The 27,989-nt window shown below is 39.0% G+C and overlaps 1 protein-coding gene across 3 annotated transcripts in view; it reads right to left on the reverse strand.

Annotated features, from left to right (window-relative positions):
- Nucleotides 1-4,895: 4,895 nt before the first annotated feature.
- The window catches only part of SMS (spermine synthase), a 45,823-nt gene continuing 22,729 nt past the window's right edge, over nucleotides 4,896-27,989 (reverse strand). The window contains exons 5-11 of one of the 3 annotated variants that reach the window (XM_058850139.1): nucleotides 26,365-26,540; nucleotides 24,427-24,583; nucleotides 23,479-23,566; nucleotides 22,378-22,459; nucleotides 21,829-21,908; nucleotides 11,199-11,314; nucleotides 4,896-9,888 (exon numbers count right to left, since the gene is read on the reverse strand). In XM_058850139.1, the coding sequence (XP_058706122.1) occupies nucleotides 9,846-9,888; nucleotides 11,199-11,314; nucleotides 21,829-21,908; nucleotides 22,378-22,459; nucleotides 23,479-23,566; nucleotides 24,427-24,583; nucleotides 26,365-26,540 (742 nt within the window). In that variant the 3' untranslated portion in view covers nucleotides 4,896-9,845. Of the gene's footprint in view, nucleotides 9,889-11,198; nucleotides 11,315-21,828; nucleotides 21,909-22,377; nucleotides 22,493-23,478; nucleotides 23,567-24,426; nucleotides 24,584-26,364; nucleotides 26,541-27,989 lie in introns of all 3 variants that reach the window. The other 2 variants (XM_058850147.1, XM_058850130.1) reach the window with 2 other exon arrangements.

Here is a 27,989-nt window from a genome sequence, read left to right on the forward strand (position 1 = left end):
GCAGAAAGGATGATGCTCTTCTGAAAAAGTTTCCTTAGCTTCTTTAAAATGAAAATGATAGAATCTTAGTCCACTAAAAGATGCTGATAAATTCATAGGTCTTTAATAATGTAATGCTGTTTCTGTTGCTAGTTCTTTGAAATTGCTGCAAACATGATCAGCCTCTTCCTTGGTTGACTGAAATGGGACATTCATTATCCAGCTTTAAAACAATACTCAAGTAAAACTTTCGTGAAGATTGTGCTTTTAATAAGAAAGTGATAGATAAGTGTCTTGCAATTTGGACTACCAACAGAATTCAGATTGGCCAGAACTCACAGCATCTGCTTTACCTAAGAAAAAGTCTGGAGGCTGGCAGTAAGTTTCTAAAAACAAACTAGGAGTATCAGGGTTTTTGAAGCAGCAATTAATGAGAGACGCTAAGAGCCTGGAGAGGCAAATTCCATCTCCCCAAAACAGAGAAAGCACTCACAGCCAACTACATCAGGACTAAAACACACAAAAGAATTTCCTACTGGCTTCCCAAACCTGATTTCACATCTGGGCAAAGCCCCCACAATGTTCAGGGCAGCTTGGGACAGAAGAACACTGTTAAGACCTTGATGTGAATTTCCATCTGCCAGAGGCATCAGAGAGAACAGGATCCCAGGCTGTGTAGCCAGCCAGAACATGGTCCCAGAGCCCAGGATTTCAACTGTTTTAAGTGAAAGCCCTCCATTTCCTCACAGTTTTTTCTTACACTTCCTAGAGGCTAAGACCTGCTCCTCTTACACAGGCCTTTCCTAACTTTCTCTGGTTCCAAGTCTTTCCCTAGAAAAGCAGACTGAAAAAATGCAGTGTAACATTCCTGCTTTTCCCCATGGTGCTGACCATTGCTGAAATGAATTCATTCCCTTTGCTGTCACTTCTCACACTTTTCAGAGCACCAGAACACATTACCAGGAAAGATGCAAATGCAGCTCATTTCACTCTGAGTCAATCAGATAAACTCACACTCCTATCTAGACTTTCACAGTGTGATGATGCCATGACTACATTTTCTTGGGGCATTGCAGCCTTTGCCTTTGGAAAACATGCTCTTAAGAGGTATGGAATGTTTTCAACCTCATTTCATAAAAACATTTATGGCTTGCTGCTTTTATTTTAACCTCATTTTTCTTCCCTATATCTGGGTATAAAAGCAACTATAAAACTTAAATTTAAGCCAAATAAAATACTGAATGAAGCTCATCCATTGTTGCATGAATCTGGATGCACTATAAAATATTTAAAGCTATTCAAATATATTTTGATCACCATGACATAAAATGTATTTTAGTGTGTATGAAGTTCAAATGTATTTGAGTATCATTTGTTCACAATTAAATGATTAAAAATGGCCAAATTTCTGTTCACTTGCTGTCTCCAGACAGCCAAGCAGGTGCTGGAAAGCCAGATCACAAGCATGATCCAGACCTAGACCATGTTGTTCTGCTCTCCCAAATAGTAAATGTTTAGCACAAAAAAAAACACTTATATTGGATGAAGGAACTTACCATGGCCCACACAGGTACCCTGCCTGTAACTCACTGAGGAGGGGTTTGCCTTTGTGATAGAGTATAACAGTACTCCTTCTGCAAAGGTATCTAAAACCACATTGCTGATTTTGCTTGTAGTAAAAATGAAATTAAATAACAGGAATCGTGTTTCTTTCTTTTTTTAAAAAAAGAGGAAAGAAAGTCAAGAGTCAGGACCAGGAAGCCCATGTTGCACAAAATGGGTGCGGTCCCCATATTCTTTAACAAATTCCTTGTGAGAAAATGTATCTAAAACTTGAGTAGTATCATATTTTTTAGTCTAACCTGAAAAGAACAAAAAAAAAAATTCAGTCCATGTACCCAAAATCAACTGGGACACCCAAATTGCTGACATAAAATTTTATTGAAAAGTTTTGAAAGTATGAATGGCAACAAGTAACTGAAAAGCAACATGCCCCCCTACACTGCTACATCACCAGCAGAGTATTGACACAGGTAAAGCTTTTAATTCACACTAGATCAGTTATTAGCTCACTTTTTACATGAACCGAAGTGTTCAAAGGATTTGAAACTTTTGGATGACTGAAATCATAATACCATAGAATATCTTTAGTTGGTAGGAACCCATAAGTAATTCAGTAGATGGGGTCAGAGAAAGACAAGAAAAAAACAAGTGGTAGCCCCTTTAACAACTCCTTTCCATATTTCTGAAGCAAGAATAAACCATGATGCTCTTCAGCCTTTAAACATTTTTTCCATATGCTACACCTGACACGACTTGCTCCTCAATCCCACCACCAGTTCCCATTCTTGCTCACCACTGACGTCTGCCAGCACATGAGGAGCCAGACAGGTCTATTTTAAGCACAGACAGCTTTTTTTGTCCATTCATTTCAGCAGTGTAGCTGAGCAACATCAGTTTCCCATTTCCCTTTAACGTCTCTGCTTGCTTGTTTATAACCCACTTGGTTTGTCACATGGCCATGGGAGAGCTCCCTGAAACTCTCAGGGAGCAGAGGGAACAACACAGGCTGAGGCCAAAGCAGTGAGAGTGCGGAGGTAGCTGGGACCATTCACTAGACACAGCTACTGGAATAAACAACTTCACAGCAACCCTCTCCCATAAACTGCAGCACTGGGGGGACTGGGTTAAACAGACCTTAAAAAACACTCCAGTCAAGAAAGTCTGAAATATTTATCTTTGAAAAGTTACAGCTTATTAAATTTCCATATATCACATAAGCATTTACAGCACTTCTAGAAATAGAAGTTTGGCGAGACAGAGGACAAGAGGGACTCTACCATCTAACCTCAGCAAACCTAAGGGTTAGATCTGCATTGGGAGCAAGCTCTCAAAATAGTTCTAGCACAATACCTAGGCTGAAAACACACGCTGCAGTAGAAAGGCTTTGGCAGTAGTTTGGCTCTTTCAATTTAGCTCAAGAGAACAACCTCTTTCATTGTTCCAGAAGTTCCAAAAGTTGTTAATATTTTCATGTCTCCAGGCCAAGCAGTCAGCAACTTCAAAATGGTTTGGATTCCTCTGTTTTAATGAGGTTCTCTCTCGCCCTACTTACCTAGAAGAGCACCAAATTCCTCTCTGGTATTCCCAGTCATACCTAATGTTTTTTGTTTTTTTTTTTTTAAAGGTTGAAGGTGTTCCAGGGAGACCTAAGAAAAGCATCCAGCCTCCATGTCTCCTAGAGAGGTGGTGAGTGCCCCAAGCCTCTCAGCATATAAGAGGCATTTGGGCAATGCCTTTTAACAACATGCTCTAACTTTTGGTCACTCTGAGGTGGTCAGAAAGTTGGACTAGATACTTCTTTTTGCTCTAGATGTTCCTTCCAGCTGAGCTTCCATTCCATTTTACCAGTTACCAAATTGGTTCATTATGTTGCCAGTTAAAAATGCAGGGAAATGAGCAACAAAGATTAAACACCTCTCACACCTCATCTTTTTTTCTTGTACTGAAATTCACTCCTGCCCCTTCCTTGCCCCACTCCCCTGAGAGGTGGAAGGCACCAAGCTGGGCTCAGTCACTACCACCAACTCTACCTTGTTGCTCCATCTTCCACACACTTTTCTGTTGCTCAAGAGTGGGATTCTGCCCAAGGGCCACGGTCCTTTAGGATAAATCTGCTGCCAGAGGGGCAGCAGTTTCTTCAGGAAACATCCACATGCCCCAGGATGTGGCAGGTCCTGTGGAGAGCAGTGTGGATCCCTACTCCGGCCTAGTTCCCTCCAAGGGCTGCAGGGAAATCCATGCTCCATTGCAGTCCTGCCCAGGGCAGCAGGGGAATCTCTCTGATGCCTGCAGTACTTTCTCCCCTCCTCCTCTTCACACTTTGCTGCTCCCAGGGCTGTTCCCAACTCCATTATGCAGCATTTTGTCACCTCTCACCCCAACCACTCCTGCGGCTTCACTGCTACCAGGCCCAGACACCCAGGCCAAAGGCACCCATTTACCTGTGCCATGAGCGACCTTTGCAGCTGCCAGGGAGACACAGCCAATACTTCTACTCTGGAGCAGTGCAGAAAGAAAAGCAAAAACCCAAAGCCTCTGCATACAAGGCCATCTGCCAGGAGCCATCAAAGTGCATCCAGATATAGGTGAGGCTCCAGCAATGGGTGAAGAGAACTCAGGGGCCTCCACAAGCCTTCGGGGGCTCACGTTGTGGGACCCTGCAGCACAAACCTCAGGAGGAGTAGCTGAGCCAAGAGGGTTTCTTGAGCCTTGAAAAAAGATTGAGGAGACATTATTGCTCTCTGAAACCACCTGAAAGGAGGTTATAGCAAGGTGGGGGTCACTCTTTTCTCCCAAGTAATAAAGAGTAGGGCAAAAGCCAATGGCCTCAGTGCCACAGGCAGTTTACGCTGGCTATTATGAGAAATTTTCTTCACTGAAAACATTGTGAAGCACTGGAACAGGCTGTCCAGGGAAGCAGATGAGTCACCATCCATGGAGCTGATGGCATTCAGGGACGTAGTTCAGTGTTGGCAGTGTTAATGGCTGAGTATCTTCATGTTCTAGTAAGCACATCTTGACTATAACTTAAGCCACAAGGCTGTCTGCAGATCAGCTCCAGAAAATGCCAGCAGATAACCTCCCTTTCCTTAGTATTCAACTGTTATATATATTGCAAGAATTCTACAATCATAGTAGAAACATTTTAATTCAAGACACAGGTGAAAATTTCTAACAGTATTTGGTCCTTTCTAAAAAGGAAAGTCAATGCATGTTCCTATAAGTATTCTGTCAGTCTTCATTGTGATTTTAAACAATGAGCTGTCAAAAATTTGTTTGCTGAAAAAAGCCTGTCGTCCTTCCACCCCAATTAACTAACCAGTGGTTATAAAACATCATTGAAAGAACCTAAGGGTATACAAGACATGCCAAGCACTAGCATGTAATTTCACAGGATATCCCAGTGAGGAGCTTAAGAGCAGAATTAGGACAAAGCAGGGACTAAAATAATTTTTAAAATCAAACCCATCAGGTTTGATAATTAACTAAAGTTAAATGGGGAAGTGTTAGATAATACTAGCAGCTACCAGAACAAGAAAAGACTTCACAGAATTGTACACACTCATCTTTGTTATTCCCATCTACTAAAACTATTGTTTTATTCCACTGGTGCATTTCTGTGCCTGTACAAAGAACAGTTGCATAAAAATGTTTCCATTATACACCAATAAAATACTTTTGTATTTGGGTGCTGCACAGGCAATACGGCACATTGTGATGTGCATTCATCATTGAGTCACGAGAGCCTCTCAAGTAATACAGTTATCATGGCATGTTGAAATCAGATGGCTGCAGCAGCAGTGCTTTTTAATTATGATTGTACATTTGCCAGTTCTGATCAGTATTTCAGTTCCATGAGCTGAAGACAGCAGAGTTGCCACTGGTATCCTTCTGCCTTCCTCCTTTCTCCAGGCAGTGACAATCCATGACAGTTAAATCCCACAGCCGCCTTGCCTTTGGACTTCATAAAGTTTGTATTTATTTGCTTCGGTAATCAGTCTACCCTTAAACACTCCTTAATCTGAAGCTTCCTTTTAGTCTTCATTTAATTTCCAGTAGTTAAGCTCTTTTCCTTCTAAAATACTTAGAAGACATCTTGCACTCATTACTCAGTTTAAAAAAAACCAACAAATCAAACCCAAATGTTTCCAGTTTCTCTTCCTTCTCCATCCAATACCATCAGAGCACAGGCTGGGCAGTGTAACTGGTACTTTCTTGTATGTCCAGATGTGTTCCCCAAACCCCCACACACCACATCTGTTGTGCTGTCCTGTTTTCTGGCTCCTCCTCCTAGCTCATTGCCCCAGGTCCTTTCCAACTTAATGTCTCCTGCCCCTGCATCCTTTCCTCTCTTGACACGCCACAGGAATACTTCTCATCACACTTCCAATTATGAAGTTAATTTCACATTTTATTTTTCCTTCTTTCTGCCTTCTCCACTTCTACCTTTAAAGCTCAAGTTCACTGCAATGTACGACCACGAAACAAACTTCTTCACATCCTTCCAGTTCCCATGTCACATTCCTCATTCCTTGCTTCTTAGAGCATTCCATATTTCAAAAAGGCACTTTTAAGCTGCTCAGTGCTATTATAAATCACTGCAGCAGTAGCTTACTTTGCTACTTCTCTCACTTGCTCCCTTGGCATCTCTAATGACTCCAACTACTCTTCTCTCTGTGGGCAAAGTTTGTCAGCTTCCTCCTATTACCCACAGGCAACATCATCTGCAGTCTCCTATTCCTCAATTAAAATAAGAAATTGAGTTCTCTTCTCACCCATCCCCTTGCCTTATTCCCTCCAGCAAGCTGTCAACACCTCAACCTCTCAGACAGCAAAAATAAAAACCCAAGATACCTATCTTCCCTACTGTGCATGTAGGCACTCCAAAATTACTCCTTATTCTGTATGTGAGACTTTTTTCCCCTCAAAGTTAAGCCTTCCCCCTTTCTTTTTCCCAACTAGCAAGGCTTCTGCTATCACTGTACTTAAATCAGATGTAAATACTACTCTTTTCCAGTTAACTGGAATTCATGTAAATCTCTCTGTATTTTCTGGAATATGTTCATGTTTTTCTTTCATTGTATGACATTATTCTGGGGTGTGATTTGGCAAGATTAATGACTTCTTTGATGTGTCCCATCCTGTTCATGCCCTTCTCCCTGTTCCCTGAACTTCTGTGCCAGTTTCCATCATTCTCAGTGTCACAGTGACTTCTCCTAAGCCTGTCTTTTCTCTGTGCCATGCAATAAGTCACACTGTCATCCAAAGCCAACTTACTGCTTTAGTGGAAAAACTCAAACTTCCACTCAGAGACCTTCAAAGAATTCACATCTGAAATGCTGTACAGGAAATTAACTCTTTCTAGGCAAATATCACTGAAGCCTCAAGTGATCCCCCCATTACAAATATCAGTGCGCTGTTCCACACCACACAGTATCTGAGCATTTATCATATGGAAAATAACTGAATTTATTACTCTGAGACAGAAAAGATACTCAATAAAAGGACCAGGAAGTATGTTTATGTGACAAAGAAAAAGGAGGTACAATGGTAAGCATCATACCCATCAATTCTGTCATTTGGATACTGAATCCACAATGGATTTAACAATTCAAACACACAAGTAATGATGGCGTACCTTTATTTTAAGATGTGCACTGCACTGATGCAGTAGATACAATGCCAGCAGTCTTCTCCTTGCACAAACTACTATCAATCAATAACTTCTAGGTGGAAGCAGCATTTAGTGCAAAGAATAATTAAGAAACCTCTAATGTTAACCATGTCTTGGGAACTGTTTGCATACATAGTGCAGCAATCATACCCATTTCCCAACTGGCCTTAAACATGGAAAACTGATCAGCTATAGCAGTTTGCATTTGAAAATTCTAACACAGAGACTTGTTTTTCTTTTAAAAAAATCTACACTACAGCAACAAATAAATAAAGACTAACAATGTGTATATATTTGCTCAGAATCAATTCAGCAACTTAAAAAAATATAATGTTCAGTGTTTGCTGAATTGCTTTATACTGCATCTATCACTTTAAAACACTACCTTAAAAAAAGTTAAAGAAAAAAAATAGTTATTCCAACTCTCTTCATACCGTATTAGTTGAAAAGTTTGCAAGCACTGCTGCCTCTCAGCTATTAATATGCAATTCAGGTCCCCTGGTCATTCTGGAAATCTTTACAGAACATCTCTGCACACCCAGCAGCCCCCTGTGCAGCGATGCTAAAGGGAAGCACAAGCCCTGGTACAATGAGCAGATTAAGTCATCTTCCAGTTCACAAGTTTTCCTGCTAAAAACCAAAACACCCCCACTTGTTGTGACTGATTTCTACATCTGCCAAGCTCACCCAGGAACACATGCTCTGAGCTCTGTCCCCGCGTGCTTCATTTCATCTACATGAGTAATCACACTACGAACCAATGGAAATATTCATGCTTGCAAAGTTATGGATACACCTGTTTACAGGATATCTGCATTCATCTGCAGCTAGACAAACTGTCTGCAGTCCTGGATCATAAATGAAGAGCTACATTACAGGTAATAATATTAAAGTATTTTCTAGGATGCCTTCAACAGAGCTAGAACACTCAGGGAGATACAGGAAACTTTATTGTATTTAGAGGTAAGCTCTGTTCTTTGTGAGTATTCAGTGATTCACAAGCTGTAGGCCATGGAAGAACTGCACCCTGTGTATTATTAAGAGAATTAACCAGGATAATTCGAAGTAGTAAGACTGAAAAATGCTTCTATCTATCAGCTATCCAAGCCAAAAACATTTTAACAGTTTTTGCCCAATTACAGAAAAAAACAATTTTGGCACATTTTCTAGTCTCAGACTGGAATTCTGCACAGGCTACTGAGATTCCACTAAGACTTTATAGATGTGGGATGCAATAGGGGTTTTTTTATGTATGGTTTAAGAACATAAAGGACAGCTTTTGTTTGGTTTGTTTTCATGTTGGTGGGGCACATCAACTCTCTCCAATAAAACTAAGAAAATGTTGATATGGGTGTTGAATCAAACATCACTATGTTCAGGATTAGAATGTTTAGGGAAATAGCGCACTTTTTATTCTACCTTGGAGAAGTAAAAAATGCACATATTGGTCATATCCTTCCTACCTCCTTTCAAGTGGATTTTTAAACACAAATATTTCAATTGATACATAGCAGACTCTTACAAAAATAAGTTTTGACAGCATGAGAAACTAACTGCTAAAGAAAAATGCATCTTCCTTCAGAACAGAACTACAATGCACTCCAGCTTCTACTGATTTTTACACTGCAAGTGAATGAGCAAGAGCCTCACACAATATGGGCCATCTGTGGCAATACAACCATCACTGACCCTACTGAAGCGCACACACACTTGCTTCAGAACATTCAGTACAGGTGCACATAAAGATAGATCACATCACACCCACATTTCTTCATCCTCTATCTTTACTTCAAAAATCTAGTGCTTCCCATACGGCTGGGGAGAAGATATGCCCACATGAACCTCATTACACTCAATTTCTTGCACTGTGGTGGAATGAAAGCCCAGCCTTTATCTTCATGCTTCAGTACAAAGCTACTGCCAAATCTATATCAGAATCCAAATAATCAATATGGCAGCAACTAAAGAATTCCAGGAGGTAAAAGGCCAAAGATTCTTCTGCAGCAGAGATTACAGCAATGATGAATGAAACTAGGGTAAATAAAAATTTAAGACCGGCTTTCTTCCCTTTGCAACAAAGGACTTAGGGTATTCTCTCACAAGATTTTTTTCTTTTTAGTTATGCCCTTCTCTATATGGAAGCAATGCAGTGTTCATTAAAAAAAGCCAAAACCACACAAAAACCCTCTCCCATTTTTAAAAAGCACCATAAATGAAAAAAATCTGTTGAAAAAAAAAAAACAACAAAAACTCCATGGACCACCCTTCAAAGATGAAATGCTAAAGATGTCTTTTTTAATCAACCAGTTTGTGAAGATCTACAAAAAAATAAAAAGGATCACATTCTAAAGGTTCAGTGCAGTCAGCAGCTATATAGTTTTGCTGCTTATTCATCTTTAAGTTGACTTTCAAAAATAACACCCTAGCTTGTCAAAATATACATTTTCCATTTGCTTTTAAATTAAAATAATAATAAAAAAACATTTAAAGAATTCACAATCAATAGCATGACTAAGTTTCAGGATCATCTACAGCATATAATTTAAAGATTCAAGATGCCAATATGCAGCATGTGGCAGGCCTATATGCTCCATGCAGCATGTACATTTAAGAATCTCAGTCTTGATGTTCAGATGTCAGTCTTTTTCTTCCAAATTGTGTAGAATACCCATCTGGAGAAAATAAACAGTTAAGGAAAAAACCAAAAAGGTAACACTTGTACAGTTAAAACATAGTTATTTTTACATATATTTAAATTCTGAAAACTTCTGGTAGCTCATAAAGGGTAGGCAAAACACTCAAAAGTGAAATCTTCCCTGGATTTTCTTCTTGACTCAGCAGTTCAAAGATGCCTACTTTTCAAATCACATATATGTTCCATTAAGGCCTGGCAGTTTTAAAGACATAAATAGTTTCTCTGAAAATGTAAGCTTTAAGGGCAAGTATCTTGGTATCCTCCACATTTGTCTTTTGTCTTGAAAATGTGAGGTCAAACCTGTGTTTCACAAAGAGCTGACAATAATAAGAAGCAGGAGGAGCTGGCCATAGTCAGTTTGGAGTCAGTACAGGGTCAGCATGGAGGCTGCAGCACTGAACACTACTGGGCTTAGAGACACAGAAGGTAGGCAAATAAACACAACAGAAGAAAGGCTGTGACAGTATAATGTGCTTAATGTATTATGAATAAGGTGATCGTGGAAAGATGTTTCCTTTTCAAGAGAGACAGCCACAGCAGGCTTCACCCTGCAGAAACATTTCCAGGGAGATCCCACAAAAGCAGCAAACACTCAAGGCAAATGCAGCTGGCAGAACCACATTATAGAAGATCAAAATGCCCCTCCATGCTAAGGGCTTGAAGTTTAAACTTCTAGGCTACTTCTATAACTTCCTTGATACCCACAAATTGAAAAAATTCTGAAGGATTATTTTTAGGAATGGGATGTTGCTGATAATATGCATACCCCTCTACTTAGAATAGTTTCTTCCAGTAACACTAACTAGTAATGATTGTTAGGAATCACTCTTCCCCATTCCCCAGCCTTAAAAATCAAGTCTGAACTGTATGTTCAAAAATAGCTCTATCAGACAACATAAAAAGATTGGGAACCTGCTGATCTGTATGAAGTTAGCTCCTTTTTTTTGTAAAAGAAAAAAAAGGAAGATAAAGCCTTGTAGGAACTCCCAGGCAGCATTACCCTAATCATACAGTTTATCCTACATCACATACGCCACTCAGAAACTTTAACAAAAACACAGCCTATTCATGAAAGGTGCTGATCATTTCACCAGCTGTGAATTTACAGCACTTTTAGAAAACAATTCCTACAATTATCCTCAAAAAAATTGTAGTTGTTCATTTACTATGAAAAAAAAATTAAGTGTTTAAATCAGAACTGCCTCTCTGCTTGAGTTCATTACCTCCAACCAGTCTATACTTGCTTGATTTATTAATACGCAAGTCTTCTTCAATCTTTAAGGATACAATTCCATGTAGGAGGGAACACACACAGTTTCTTTTGAAAACTCCACAGGACAATAAAGCCTGCTAAGCTGTTCTTCGTACAGAGTCAAGGCATCAGTCAGATTGACACAGTTTCCCTGAAGAAAAAAAAAAAAGTCCCAGTCACAATCAAGCAAATAAGGATTTCAACTGAATATATACATTTTGACATTACTGCAAGGCTCCCACATATTTCAGAACCAGATACATGCTGATCTTAATATTTAATATTTACAAGGCAAACACTGAACAGCTTGTCTTCATTCTGCCTACAGAAACCAATTTGTATCCTTTCAAGAAAGGGTAAGTATGGGAGATTATATTCTCATTAGCAGAAGCAACCATTATGAGAACTTCCAGTTAAAACAGACCACCATGTGTTGTTTACCTATAACATCTACTCCATAACTATTTTCTTTATGATTACTTAAATGTATATTACTAAACAGTATTACTATGCCCAGATTTTTCTCAGCTATTGAACATTGCCTAGATCTTGCAGTGTTTAAATGCACTATAATTATATATATGTAACTGTTTAAAATTACTAGGCTGTAATATTATCTATAGACTGTTCCACAAAGCAGTAGGACAAAATACATCAAATTACACAGAAGTTCTCTGGCTGCAGGCTATATTGTCTTAAGTTTCTGTATGTCCTGCTGCTGAAAAGGAAGAGATTCCTAGGATACTTTTTTTGTCTTCAGGGTGAAACAACATGTCATTCTTGGAATACAAACACATCAAGGATTACAGAGTGAGGAATTAAAAAAAAAACAAAACAAAAAACCCCAAGAAACAAACATTCCCCCACCCCCAAAAAAAAACCCAAGCTCAAAAACTCCCCAAAAAACCAAACACCCAAAACCACTGACCCCCTCCAAAAAAAATTAAAACTAAAAACCCCACCCAACTCTCCCCCAAGCAACTCCTATTTGTAAGCACTACCTTGTCCCAAGCTAAGTATTAAAAAGAAGCAGAAATTACTGCAATGTATACTTGGGATGCTCATACAGAGAAAGCTCTAATTAGAAGTCTGAATTCTCCATACCCATAACACGTTTGAAGATTTAGTGGTTACAGTGAGCTCACCAGAAGACCAGATTAAACAAACACCAACTACCCAAAGCAATAAAAGTCAGTTGTAAATTCAATAAAAAAAAACCCTTTGTCAAGTTTCTTGACTACGTAACTGAGTAGACTAGCAAATATTTTATAACCTTAAATTCAATGGTCTGGGAAGAGTGTGGCAAATACAAGTTATTTTGACACTAATTTGAAATTAAGTGAAGTTGAATATAGTCACCACTGCATGGTCTGCAAATCACTCCGGTTGTTCTTTTCCAGGTATGAGGCACCAAATGAAGACTCACCAAAAAGAACTGTACTGTTGCTGTGGCACAGCACAGAGATATCACATTCTTGTTATTGTGGTCAAGGTGGAGATATTCTTAAAGGCCCTTGGCACACTGACAGCCAAATTAATTGATTTGTAATCTTCTACTTCCACCACTTTCCTGAGGAATCTTCAGCTCAACCTATAGGCCCCAAACATGATAAACCAACCATGCTGTAACACTCCACATCAACATCAAGTTATATGATAACTACAAATCTCTCCTGCCCACACACTATGTGCCAGTCTGGCCATATGTAGACCAGGATGAGATCTTCAGGAGATGTGTGTCCCCATCTTCCCCTAATGGCTGGGTTTACTGGTATGTAAATGCTAGCAGACTGGCAGAAATGTCTTTTACTGTGATCTAGCACAAAGCCTGCTTTCCTCTTCTGATTTCTGATCAGTAGATACAGAAGCATTAACTAACATTTTCCAGACTTACTGTCAATATAAAAAATCCTCAGCTTTCCCCACACATTTTATCTCTTATAATGGAGGAACGTTTGCCACAGAAGATAAAAAGGAGAACAAAAAGTAAACATTTATGTTAATGAATACACAGTTTCTAATGATCCAGCACAAGAGCCAAAGCCCCACAAAATGATGACAAGAAATGTGAGGCACAGAAGTTATTTGTTAGAATGAAAATGAGTCTAAAGCAGCAGCCTTCATCTATGGAATGACAGGACCCTCCTGCTGTTCTGAATGACTTTGGGGGGTGTTTGTGTGTACACACAAGTACACATAATTTTGGGGCTTTTTTTAACTGACCATTGATTGCAGTATCTTGTTCATTCCTACTGTTCAATAACATGTGTAACCTGCACATGACCGTGAATGAATGCAGATGGCTCAATTAGAAAATGCTAGGTCTACTGAAAAAAATTAGCTTGCTTACAGTCATATCTTATTCAATATTTTAGGACCTCTAACTTGAAATGAGGACCCCAGGACATACTCAATGCTTCCTAAGTGCCTGACTACCTATGTTTCACATATTTGTGTTGCTCTGCTAAGACACTGCAATGTTTTTAAATCCAGGAGCACAGTCTTTATGAAAGACTTGTTTTACTGTGAAGCTTATTTTTGGTGCTTCCAGATTTTTTTTTTTTTTTAATGGCTTTAAAATCATTACATGCACACAGATGCAACTGAAAGTTAATTTTCATAAAGCAAGGAATTAAGAGGAGTTTGAACAAGTACTATCTGTGCTCTTTAAAACATACAGCAGGCAGAGGCCAAAACAAGCAGCGGTCACATTTTGAAATCAGTATTTCCAAACAGCTCCATTTACACTGCTTTTTCTGTGTAAAAACATCAGATGATATCTAGAACCAAAGTGTAAAATGTACATTCTGACTTTGGGACTTATACTTTTCCTGCTTTTTATTGGTAGGATCTTTTCACAGCATATTTAAAACATTTCTATTTCCAGAGGAAGTGAAAAGAGAATTCATTCCACTCATCTTCCTCTGAATTTTTTGCATCCTGCTCATTTTTTTTTATTGTGCTCAAGTTTTCACAAGTAGAAGAGAAAACCTCAACTCTAAAAAAAAAAAAAAAAAAATCTTAACACAGCATCTTGACAATGGTATCAGGCACATGATGTGATTCTTGGGGTTGCCTGCACAGGGTCAGGAGCTGGACTTTAATGATTGCTGTGGGCACCTTCCACACCAGGAAATCCTATGACTCTATTCTAACACACTCTAATCTTTTAAAAATCATATTTGGGAAAGCATTGCTTCAAAAGAACTTGCATAAAACATGTTTGATTGTAATTTTGATCATATTGCACAAACAAACCAGTACTTGTTTATTTAGTAAAGGAAGGCGACATGCTATATATAGAATTTTTCATATTTGGGTATCAGTAAACAAATGACACTTTTAAAAAGGTAGAATACTAACACAAACTGAGCTCAATGAACAGACTGCTGCAGTACTTGTTTAGTAACCTGTTATTATCCAGGGGATTGTGGTGGTTTTTTACGGTTCAGCTGCCCTTTACCAAACATATCATTTTGTTTCAACATCAGACTGAATGCAAAAGAAAACTAAAAAACAACCTGTGTGTGTAATTTGAGTCATAAATAGGAACACTGCTAGGTAATTTACAGAGCACACCACCATTACGTAGGAAGTTGAATAGGATACACAATGATAGAAGAGTATCCAGTTTCCCAGACTGTTGCTTCAGTATTTCATCATTTCTCCTTCTCTAGCAAGAGACAAATCACTGCAGACACCATGGAAAACCAATTACAGGAACAACGGACATGCCAAGAAACAATTTTTACTTTTCAAACCCACAACTCCCCAATCTCCACATCAAGATCTTGCCTAAAGGCTCAGACAACTCACCTGGCTCTTCTATCAACCTTTTTCTTCTGGAGAAACACTACAGGATTTTATTGTTCTGCATAGTCATTTTTTGTAACTATCTGGCTTTACTGAACACAAAGTTAAGCAGTCCAAAATTCAAATCTACAAAACTTAAGGCTTATTTCAATAAACTTATTGAAAAATCACTATTATTAACCCCTTTATTTAAAACATAACCTGCTTTATTAACCAAGACTACAGTGCTAGTAACAATGTCAGTCACACTCAGATGTTCCAGTATCACTAAAATGCCACAGGGAGCCAAGCCCAGAGTGCAATGCAGAGATAGGTCCAATAAACCCATCTTCACTATAACTCCCACTGTCTAATGAAGGGTTTTGGGTTAGAGCAATGCATTGTTTGCTCTGAACAGACACTATATAACTCAAACAATAGTTAATACTGAATGCTATTTAATAAGATTTAAAGCAGATGACTCACCAATTCTGTGTTTTCAAAAAGCAGAATAATTTTTTTTCTCTCACAGTGTTCAGCCAAATTTTCAACATATACAAAAACCCCTACCAAACTCCTCTGCCCAGCCCCCCTCACTTAATCTGTTCCATGTCAAACAATTTGACAGGTAAGAACTAGGAGAATAGTGAAATTTTTTTACCCCTTAAGATGCATCTTTCTGACATGAAAGTACTTGAGGCAGTTTTAACTTTAGATTAACAAATCTTAATCTCTAAGACCTTGCTCAAGACAGATAGATGACTCCTGAGCTATTTCATAGCCTTTGCATCCTGAGTCTGCTGAGTGCTTACGCTCACTTCAACAGCTCATGCCTATCTCCCAATATGCTTTTTTTTTCTGGGCTCTCACAAGGCATAAATTCTATAGTTCCATGGGTTTAGTTTTTAGGTTTCTACAGGACAATGTACAACAAATTTAAATAACAAATATAGTTCTGGACATGCAAAAACCATTCCTTAAAATAAGTAGCAAAAAAAAAAATTGTTTAAATTAACTCTCTAAGTTCCAGTTAACTTCGCCCATCTATAAAGTGGATGTGTCCATCAACTGCTTACAGGATGATCTAAGGCCACTATGCGTCCTCCAACCCACAGAAAGAAAACTATGCCACAGAAGTTTAATTTTTACTTTTAGCATGTGTTTCTATTTTTATTTCATAATGATGTGCCAGAATTGGTCATGGCCAAGGTTGGGTTTTATCCTTCCCCACTTCAGAGTGACTAATAAGCAGTACGACACAGCATAGAACACCTAGCATCAAAGTTAGACCAAAGTTTTTGGGGGACAGGAAGGGCTGGTAAGGAAATAATGGAGAAACACCTGACCGTAAGTACCTCCAGTGACTGAACTCTCAGTAACAAAAGGAAATGAAAATGTCTGTTCCTTAAAGTCTCTCAAACTACTAAGAAATCACAGAGGCTCACATAGGGACATACAGCCATTCTTTAAGCCTCCTTTCATGGTTCAGTCACAGAGAATCTTGCTCCCTCATTGGAAGTGCTAATTAGAAAGCCCACAGAGCAGCCAAAAAAAGGAGTCTAACTATGGAGCAACTTTATGATTGTCTGGACATTTGGAGGGGTGTATAAGAGAGTGGCCAGGAAGAAACAGCTTAGTGAAGGGCCACATGTTCATGTGGGAGACACATGATCCCTTGCACCAGGGGTCAGTGGTGTTTACTGGAACCTGTGAGTGGTCTGAGTTTCTATACTGCCTGGGCTGAGTGGCCCCAACCAAGAAGTCACAAATTCCTGTTCAGAGGTATTTTTAAAGGTTCTACTACATAAACAGGCTGAAAATGATAGCCTTCTCAACCTCAAAAGATTAGATCAACAGAACAAAAACTTAGCACAGAAAAAGGCATTTTCTTAACTACACAATCCACTGACACTCAGACAATCTTAAAACCAGTCCCAGCATCTGACAGAACAGGGTTTCACAGCTCTTGGGACAATCCTCAAGCACTTGAAGATACAAGAGAGTGATGCTTCAGAAAAACAAAAGCCAAGTATATATACTCACTTGAAAGAGATCACTTGGGTCATCTAAAAATCATACTTTTAGACAGTCCAATACTGTAAAAGCACTTAACATGTTCAGAAACAAGTCGCTGGGAAGGTATATTAGAGATGAAAGTGGACCTCAGAATATACTAAGGTCTTGCATCCTCATTAACGCCCATGCATCTCCACTGTGATGGCTGGGAGCCTGTACCTCTAACTGTCTCTCCTTGGAGAACATAACACCAAGCACCTTACAGACATGGCCTCATATGATATCATATCATTAAACACTTCAGAGCACCAGCTTCAGAAGAAGAACGAAAATAAGAGCATCCCATATGACCACTGAATCTCAGAGCGGTGGGATTATGTTTAACAGTAAATCTTCACAAACAAGCTTCAAGTCTTAAACCCACAGACAGGTCTGCAAGTTCTGCAGGCTAAGGGCCCTAAAGCTCACGTCTCTCTTTGCAGCTCCTGTGTAGGCTGCAACACCCAATATGGATGATGCAACTAGAAAAGCAAGGGCATGTAAAGCATGGCTGCTACTCATAAAAGTTTTTGTTCTAATCTGTGATGACTATTTGCACAGAGAAAGTATCAAGGTGTTTTTTCCCAAACACACTCAGACATAAAGCAACAGAGAATGACATCCATTAGCTGCCTTTTTATATCTTCCCAAAGCTGAAAAAAAGGAAGAAGTCCCTCCTGCATCTTAAAATTGGCCACATGAGTTCTTATATCCCATAGGAATACAAATAAATGGTCTGAAAAGTGCACAGGCAGAATCTCTATAAATGTTAATAACCTGCCAGGCAATACCGGTTACCTGCCTCCACCAAGTGGTGACAAGACATTCTGCAGCAGCATTTGGAGAGCGCTTTGAGGATCACCAAGGAAGGAATTCTGAGGGAACTACCACGTGTGTTAGAGCAGCATGACAGAAATAATTCTTTTTAGAATCTCAAATAAATTATATCCATCTGGAGTTAGCACTAGACACTGCCTGCTGACAATTCACATGCAGATCAGAACATTTTCTGAAACTTGTGCAGACCTCAATGAAGAAGTGATGAGCATTTCCCTTTATTTTCCCCCAGTAGTGGCATTTAGACAGACAGGCAGCAATACAGCATGGGAAAGGACAGAATTCTGTGAACACGATTCCACTTTTGGGTAAAGCATTTCTTCAGCATTGAAATAAATGACATCCTAACTAGATGTACATGATTCTGTTCAGGGTGCAAGGGGACAGGCTACAAACTACAAAGGACAGAAATTTTCAATCTCAGTACAACATAATGCCGAGGCAAAAGTGGCAACTATAATTGTTGGCTAGTAGTCACCAGGACAGCAATCCTTTTGCTGCATTTTTCCCATGAGACATTTCTTCATCATAGCAAAGATGAGGCTCTAACAAGTAAGTGGCCATCCCCTCAGTCTCTTTTCTTGATGATATTTAATAGTTTTGTTTTAGAGAACCACAATGCAAAGAAGGGGTGGGGGACACACAAGAGTACTGCATTTTAAAAACACATCTGCCTTAAAAGGCACATGATTTCTTCAGCAAGGCATGCTATGTAACATAAACATCCTGGAAGTAGATAGTTGGACCAGAAGTAACTTAAATTCCCAGTGTTAATACACAGAGCTAAAATCACTAGCATACAACTCAACTCGGCAAACACTCAAAATCTTTCATGAGCTCCCAATGTGACTAAGCTGACAAAGTTGTTAGTGGTCATGTTTGAACTTCTGTCTCTAGTCTAACCAATCCTCCAAGTAGCCAGCTTCAGCTAGTTTAACTGAAATTAAATTTACGTAATTTAAACAAAGTTATAATAATGAATAAGTTAATTTTATTTAAAGAATCCCAATTGTCTGTTCATCCTATGACCAGGCTGTTGAGTTGTCTGAGAGTGGGGTGGGTTGACCCTAGCTGGACACCAGGTGCACACAAAAATCATGCTGTCACTCCCCTGCTCAGCTGAACTGAGAGAAAATACAGCAAAAGGGTCATGGGCCTGTATAAGGATGGGGAGAGAACACTCACCAGCTACCATCCCAGGCAAACAGACTCAACCTGGGTAATAAACTCAATTTCCCCATCAAATCAGAGTGGGATAATAAGAAATAAACCCAAATTTTAACAACATCTTCCCCTACCCCTCTTTTCTCCTCAGGGTGAACTTGACTCACAAATTCTCTATCTTTTCCCCACTGCACTAATGGGGGATGGGAAATGGGGATTGTGGTCAGTTCATCCCATGTTATTTCTGCTGCTCCTTCCTCCTCACGCTCTGCTCCAGTGTGGGGTCTCCCGCTCTGAACTTCTCCTACCTGAGTCCACCCATGGGCTGCAGTTTTTCATTAATTGCTCCACAGGTCCCCTGCAGGGTCACAAGTTCTGCCAGGAAGGCTGCTGTCGTGTGGGTTTCCCATAAGGTCACAGCCTCCTTCAGGTATCCATCCACAAGCTCCACCATGGGGTGCTCCACAGGCTACAGGTGGATCTCTGCTCCCCTGTGGAGTTACATGGGCTGCAGGAGCACAGCCTGCTATACCATGGCCTTTATCATGGCCTGCAGGGGAATCTCTACACTGGTACCTGGAGCATCTCCTGCCTCTTCTTCTCCACTGACCTTGGAGCCTGCAGACCTGTTTCTCTCACATGTTCTCACTTCTCTATCTGGCTGCAACTGCAGTAGAGCAGCAACTTTTGCCCCTTCAAAAATCTTATCCCAGAGGCACTACCACAGTCACTGATGGGTTCAGCCTTGGTCAGGAGCAGGTCCATCCTGAAGCCAGCTGACATTGGCTTTGTTGGACATGGGGAGTGCTCCCCACACCCCACCACTACCAAAACCTGGCCACACATACAGCTGAAAAGCTGTAATCCAATGAGAAGCTTGAACAGAGAGAGAAGTGAGAAACTTTGTCACAAGGATAGAAGAAAAGCCTCTGTCCCGCCAAGTTTGAATATTCAACTATAATGTTTTAAACTCAGTGCTGTCTGTTGTTGGGATAAATTTTTCCAGTTATTATTTTGACCATTCTTGTTTTTTTAATTTATTTATAATTTGAGAATAGCAGTAGTTGTGAGCATTATTCAGGATGATGAGTTAAATGCAGTTTTGCTTGGGGGCAAACCAAGCTGACCTCAAATTATTGACTTTGAATTTAACACTCTGTGGGTCTGCACATCTGAGGAGGAGGTCGGCATGTTTTACATTATGATAACCTTTTAGTGTAGCCTTCTAAGGACACACAAAGACAAACAGAGAGGGTTTTTACAGAGGACTATTTTGTTTTTTCAGGCCCAGCTGGGAAGTGGCTAAAAGGACCATCAAATAGGCTTAGTGTATCAATAGACATATCAAAAGCTCTTATAGCTACCTGCCCCAGTATTCATTGTCCTTTTTTCAACATCTTCAGGAAGACTAAATTGCTAGAGAACACTGCTTCTATACTCCAGCCCTTGCACTGACTACTCGTTAGCCATAAGTCCAATTTAAAGCCACATCAACTTTAATATTGTTCCTTTCCCATCCTGCCATGTACCACCTTGTTGCTTTGGGACCACAAAATGTGTGTACTTTCACAACAGCTAAAACCCACCAGCACAGCTGTTCTTTCTTTCTGTGCAATCACATGCTGGAGAGCTGACGAATCTCCTCCCATGAGGACAAAACAGGCAGCAGGGGCTGCACCAGACTCTACCTCAGCTGGTTCCAGCTAACACAGAACCGTCCTGCCCTCTGGCTGCAGCACAGCCTCAGTTCAGCTTTCAGCACAGGCTTATTCTCAAGAGTCCTTCTGCAAAGTCCAACAAAACCTGTCCCCAGACATACGTTCACCTTCGTTCCAATAAGGCGAGCTAGTATTACTGTGGATGCTGCAAGTACAACAACTGCAACACAACCATTTGTTCTGTTTCCAACACATTTAGTGTCCTTTTGGTTTCAAAGTCTTTCCACTATTAACAGGACAGAAATGCCATTCAAATTTACAGTGTGGAAAAAATATGTTAATCACATGTCGTATTTCAACCATAAGATAATTTCTTTTTCCCATATAACTACAGCATTTTAAAATGGAGCAGCATATTAGAATTGCCAGAAATCTCATCCCAAAAGTTTCATATCTTTTTATAAGCTTGCACAATTTTTCAGTAAACCAATTTCTATACATTTCAGAGCTTAAGAATATTATTCTAAAATACAGTACTTAGATTCTCCACACATCAGAAGACTAGTTTATGAGCATGACAAAAGAAATACAGCTTCAGAGACTTAGACTTCACTGAACCATCTGCTGGCTCCAGTCACATTCTTATACAATTTGACACAACTTTGTGGCATTCAGGATTACCTGAAGTATTTTCTGTTGAAAGCTATACCACAATTTTATTATCTACAAGGTGGCTATACTAATTTTCTCATCCCACTGCACTTATGTCAAACTCTTACACCTTAATAAATGACAAATTTCCATGTTTTACACTCTACCACTGGAGACACTAGATTCAAAATATCATGTATCTCATCATGAAGTACATCAGTTCTGCTTTTCCAAGAAATGTCTAGCTGCAATATTCTGTAGTATGCCTTACTGAGTCTTAAAATTATGCTTTTGAACTCCAAACAAAAGTACTACATATTCAGCTGAAATAATGAAAACAGACAAGTCAGTTAGAAAATCCTAACTTTCATGCAAAATGCCTGATAAGTCAAAGGGAGAAAACCAGCTTGAAGCAGCTTTTTAGTTAGCTTTATCTGTTTTTTTTAACTGAAAATATGCGAATTGCAATAGATATAAAGCAGTATTTTATTACATCCAAGTATCATACCTGTGTGAAGTACTTTCCATCTTGTTTCAGGACTTTCATTGAGAGGTCAAGAATCAACCGCAGAAATTCCCACGTGGAATCTGCATATGGGAAAGGGTTGAAAAACAGAACAGCAACGTTATTGCCTTGTTTACTTATTACATATTCATGACTTGCAAAGTTTAAAAAAAAAATCCTGGCCTTAAAAAACAAATGCAAACCATACACAATGGCAACAACGGCAGGAGTATTGTTTTTCTTCACAGGAATTTTCCTGAAGTTTCCAATAAATTATGTAGTGAGGAAAACTTACTGGAGCATGAACTCCAAATACTTCTCAAGAACTACATGAGTTCATATTATTCTGGAATAAGAGACTTAAAAGAACATTAGGCACTTGCTAGTCTTTTATAATATTCAAAAAAAAATTTTAAAAAACAGATGTCTTTTTTTCCTCTCAGATTTGCTTTTTAAATGGAAAAAATGAAAGCACTTATGCTGCAGACTATTATGCAGCAAAACGACAGAAATGTTGAAAATTTTCAGAAATAAATAAATTAGAAGATTTACCTTCTTCTGGAGATGTGGAGATTGGAACAGCTGTCAGATCATTAATTACATAATCAAACATTCTTCCTTCTTTGGCATACCTCTTCAGTACAGGAATACAGTCTTCAATTAGAACCTGTAAGAATGAATTACTGTTGCTAGTCCTAAAACTACCCTAAAGCTGACCAGGTAGAAAGAACAAATACAGATTCACAGAAATTAAGAGGGGAAAAAAAATTACAAAATTATTACAAAATTACAAAATTATTTACATGCTTAATTTTAGGCTCCACTTTCAACTTTTTTCATCATTTAGAAGGGAGGAACTTTGTAGGAATTATGTCAATGAAAACACAGGCACTCCAGGACTGAAGTTCCTGGATCTGTGACCACTGTTCTTCATAACAAATATTGACAACAGTTCGCAGTTCCAACATAGGAGTAAAATACTGTACTTGTATGAAGGGCCACTGATTTCCAGAGTAGCATGGGACTTCTGATAATTTTTTGTGTGTTTTTATTAGCTCACTCCTGTAAGTTAATATCTGTGACAACATCTAAGGGCCAGTAATGAATATAGAAACATGTCAGACTACACCTGGGCTCATTTGTAAGTGCTGTCAGATGCAGCACAAGGACCTCAACTGCAGGGATGAATGATGTCTGTTGGAGTTTTTATTTTAATATAATAGCAGTGCAATACTAAGGGATTTTGCCTGCAAATTAAAAATAATTGTTAAATGTGTATTACAAGTTCAGGTATTTTCAACAGTATAGAATAACTAAAACACGTTTTTTCTATCGTTTTAACAGTTTAAGAAATGATGCTAAACACATTTTTACTGCTATCTCTTCTTTATTTCTAAAGTTACAGCAAACATTCTCCTATTTCAAATTCCTTAAAAGCTACATATGCAGTTAATTTTAGAAGTCTGAAGCCAGAGAGTTAAAATACTTCCAACATGAACTCCAGTTATTAAAATATGCAAGTGTCATACAAAAGGAAAAGTAGCTCCCCAAACTTGAGTCTGAAGACTTGTCCCCAAAACTTTGCCGTAGCAGTCTTCCAGACTAGGTCCTACTTGAAATATAACTTGTAATGAAAGAAAACCAATACATTACCTGGTAGCACTCTCCTTTCAGATTGTCTAAGACATCTCCGCATGTTTTACGCATGTGTTTTTTACACCCGTCAATCACCATTTGGTCAATGTTTGAAGCTTGTCAAGGCACAATACATTCCAGAAATAATAGAGGTAAGAGTTTCTACTTCATCACAAAAAAATAATTAGATGTGTCTATTGGTATATATACTGCAATAATCAACCTTAGGCACTGGCCTCCAGATTCAATTAGATGATTACGAAGTGATTATTTTTGGTTGTAACCAGTGTTTTTGATACCTTCGGCTATCATTACCATGAAAGCCTAAAATGTGAACTGTAAGACTATGGAAGACTCCATGAAGTTAAGCTAGGTTAAGATTTTAACCTACATATTTAGTCTTAGCCAATAGATCCCAATCCTTAGGATGATCAACATTTCATATGGCTAACAGTGGTTTATGTTGCAAACTGTACAAACTACAGAATGTTGAAAACTTGATTTGTATTGGTATTTTTAGAACAGGGTTGGTCAATTCATCAATACAGTTCATCAAGTCCTGACATTCCTATTAATTTTTTTTGCTTCTAGACACTATTATTTTTTTTACAGCTTTCTTTAGGAAAACAGACAAACTCAAGAAGGCAGAAGTGAGCCCAAACCACCAACCTGACAGACCCGTCTTCTGTTATTAGAGAAGGCACCAGTCTGATGACAGAGGCATGCCTTTCCAGCCTTACGTAAACGGCTACTGAGAGTTATGGTACGGACTGGGAACCTGAAAGCAGGTGTTGCATAATGATGCACAAATATCTAGTCACTGGGTCTCTCTCAAGCTGACAAAAGGATTTCATTTTAGACCTCATCTCCTCATACAAATCAGAACATGACAGTAACTGTGCTCAGTGCTTAGGCATCAGCAGAAAGCTCAGGTTGATCTGCATTATGGGCCATTTGTCAAAGGATATCTCTACCATAGTAACCATCTTTGGCTTCAGTTTGACTATCTCATATAGTATACCTCCATCACCACCTCCTAGGATTAGCACTTCTTTCCCAGTGTAATCTTCCTTTCCACTGCCCATTATGGCCTGAGTATATGCCAGGTCACTTTCTGCCAGATCTGGATGGAAGGAAAAGAGAATTGGACAGAAATATTAAATCTTCAGTTGTTCTCATTAAGTGGTATTAACCCCGAGGTGATACAATACAGACCAAAGCAAGTACATCTACAGAAACAAGCTGGCTCTCAGAGACAGTCCAAGTAATGAGATTCTACTCAGAATCCCACACAGGATTTCTCCAGTTCTCCACATGAACCCAGCAACAGCCACCTCAGCATTGGGAAGTACTGTGTGCCAAGAGAAAAAGTAGCAGAGTAAAACCATCAAGTCTTTAACTTAATGCCCACACTTGTTACTTCAGTGGGTTTTTATCTCAGACTTATCCAGCAAGAGGACAGATTTGGAATTTTTCGGAAATCTATTGTGGACCTCAGCTAAAAAGAGCTACCTAGACACACACCAGTGGATCCCTGCACAGAAACAAACATGAATATTAACCCCAGGTGCTGAAGGGCCCTGCAGCTTGCCTGCTGCCAGCGTCAAAGCATGCAGTAACACTCCCAAGCTACAACAGATCTGCACTACAAGGGCCGAGCTTTGTGCAGCAGCACATTGTGGCATATCCTGTCACTTTGTCCAGCAATCACCACCTCACTTAGGAGTGCACAATAACAAAATGAGACAAACCATTATTTCAAAATCCCATGGAAGGGAAATAAGTAATGGCATACTTTCCCTTCTACAAAGCACATTGTCATGTTCAAGCAAAACCTCATCTCCATATTAAGCGCTGATGAAAATTTCTGGCTAGAAGTATTGAATACCGAATTTGATGATTTCTAATACAATTCTATCTGGATTAGAAAATACCTTGCTAATGAATTCAATAACAGTGCTTTTCAGCTGCCATCTGCACAGGAGCCCTCTTGACAGTTGGAGAAAGCTAATTGAATTGTTAGAGGTACTTGCAATGATTTCAAAAAGCTGTATTTCAATTTCTTAATTAGAATGAAGATAGGTATTCTGTTCCTGGGCAGCAATGTCCTTCATTTACCAGAGACAGTCATTTTCAACGTTAGAACTAAAATTTTATAAAGCATAGTCCTTTTATTGCCTAGACTTTCCAGCAAACAGCAGTCTCCAGCTTTCAAGAACAGTAGTCCACCTTCTCCCAAGTTCACTTTCAAAAATACAAAGGTCAGCAGGCATAAAGTACCACATATAAAAACCCTCATATAAAGTTTGGTCACTATTTTGATTAACTTAAGAGTTCAAGTTCTATTATTTTGAAGAGGAGTCAAAAGACATTCACCAATAAAGCAGCTAAAAGGCCTGCTGCTCCCTTGATTCTCTAATGGAATTTCCTGCTTGGTGAGGTATAGCACAGCTGTACCACACACAGACACACCAGGTCCCACTTCATATTTCTTTAGAATTCCATTGTGATTTGAAGACTTACAAAGTAGCTTGTTTTACTGTCCAAGAGAAGCTCTCAGAAGGTTGGACTGGCAACAAACAGAAAAGCTCATATAAAAGAATTCAGGAAAGCAAGCTCTGCTATAGAACACCATCTTCTATTCTCCCAGGCCACTCACTTCCTGCAGCAAAGATACTAAATCTGGAAAAACAAATCTTTATTTTTTTTTTAACTCTAGATTTTACACTGGTCAGCCTGATTAACATCATTAATATACAGGAACAGATAACTGGTTACGTGCACAAACAGTTTCCAGCATCTGAACCACGACCCTTAGATGTCTATTAAAACTCCCATAGCAGGATAGAAAAAAACACTTTTGGCATTCTCACGCCAGAGATCTTGAAATGAGATGATACTTACTAACATCCCCACTGAGAATAAGAATATTCCCAAATTGTTTTGAATGCAGAATTTTAATATTCTGAAAAGGTGAATCTTCATCATAAACAACTTCATCTATGTCATATTCCACCAGGCGCCCATCAGCTGTGGGCCAGTATCTATCAATGACACCTCCTCTCAAAATCGCTGGCAACCTAGAGAAAAATAATATGAAAGAAGATTACAAATACTTGGAATACTTATTTTAAAAAAAGTCCATTTTAAACATAGGAATCCACAGGATTCACCATAATAAATAATATTTACAAGAGGCATCTGAGAAAACTTGCCATATTTAATACTTAATAATTATAAGAAATCTACTAGTCATATGTTAAATACACAACTTGCTAAGAGACAGATAATATGTGGTTCTTTTTTATGCACAACTTCTACAATGTACCTGTGAACTTCCTTCTATTCTAAGAGGAGGAATTTACATGATGTATGAGCCTCCGTAGTAGAATCAGCTCGTGACTAAAAATTAATACAATACTGTAGTGTTATTGTAGGCAAAAAAACATGACAAAACATCTTCCCATCTTCAGTTCACTTGAATGCCATTTTGCTGAGATTAAGTGGATCTCACTCTGAGGCTATAGTGAAACACATTTTAATACACAGAAAAACAAAAATAGAACCGTTACAGTATTTCAAACTGAGCTGGGTCAGCCTGAAGTACATAAGCACAATCCTTGATATCAGTTGATAGTCTGCATTACTTTTAAAAAGTAATCTGCTAAGATTGTTTTGGGTTTGTTGTTTGTGGGTTTTAGGCTTTCTTTTTTAATTCCATTGAGATGCACCTTGGTTCAAACCAGTATTTCTCCTGTAAAGACACACTATCTTTGAAACAACAGCAAACAATCGAAGGGATTGCCTTTAGGCAAAATGTGCAGGCACAGAGTTCATCAGACCTCCCACACACACTTCAAAGAATTAAAGGGTTGGGTTTTTTTCCAGGAGGCTGCAGCAGAAGACCAGACACAGACAAGCTTCTTAATTCTTTAGTGATTCGCGAACAACATTCCAGAAACGCTTCCTACCCCCAGCGAGCCGCCAGATGGCGGCACACGGTGGGAGCAAGAGCAACCCTGCCTTACTACAACAAAAAGGCATGAAAAGCTTCTCCCCAGCTACGTTCATCCTACTGCAGCTGCATGTGTGCAGCTGACACCAAAACGATGCAAAACAAATTAAAAGAACCCAAAAAATCAAACAAAAAACCACCCAACAAAACAAACCACACAAACCAAAAACAAGGAAAAAAAAGACAATGAGAAGCATGTGACAAGTTCCATGCTAGATGCACTGTTTTAGGAGGTTCATCTTCCTATACTAAGGTAACCAAAAGATCTAGACCACTCCATGCAGATGTTATCCTGACCTGTTGTTAAGAAATTCCTATCACAGGGATTCCACAAACTCCCTTTATCATTTCAGTACCAAAACAACCTCAGAAAGCTTCTCCTCCATAAGCACAGATGCAAGATCATCAATGTTCATACACTGCACACCTTTTGTGAGGTTTTACCAGGTTGAAGTAAGATAACTATTCTGTTCTACATACAATTGTAAAACAGAAATAACAATATGCAAGTATA

The sequence above is a fragment of the Poecile atricapillus genome, chromosome 1, assembly GCF_030490865.1.
Source record: "Poecile atricapillus isolate bPoeAtr1 chromosome 1, bPoeAtr1.hap1, whole genome shotgun sequence".
NCBI classification, from domain to species: Eukaryota; Metazoa; Chordata; class Aves; order Passeriformes; family Paridae; genus Poecile; species Poecile atricapillus.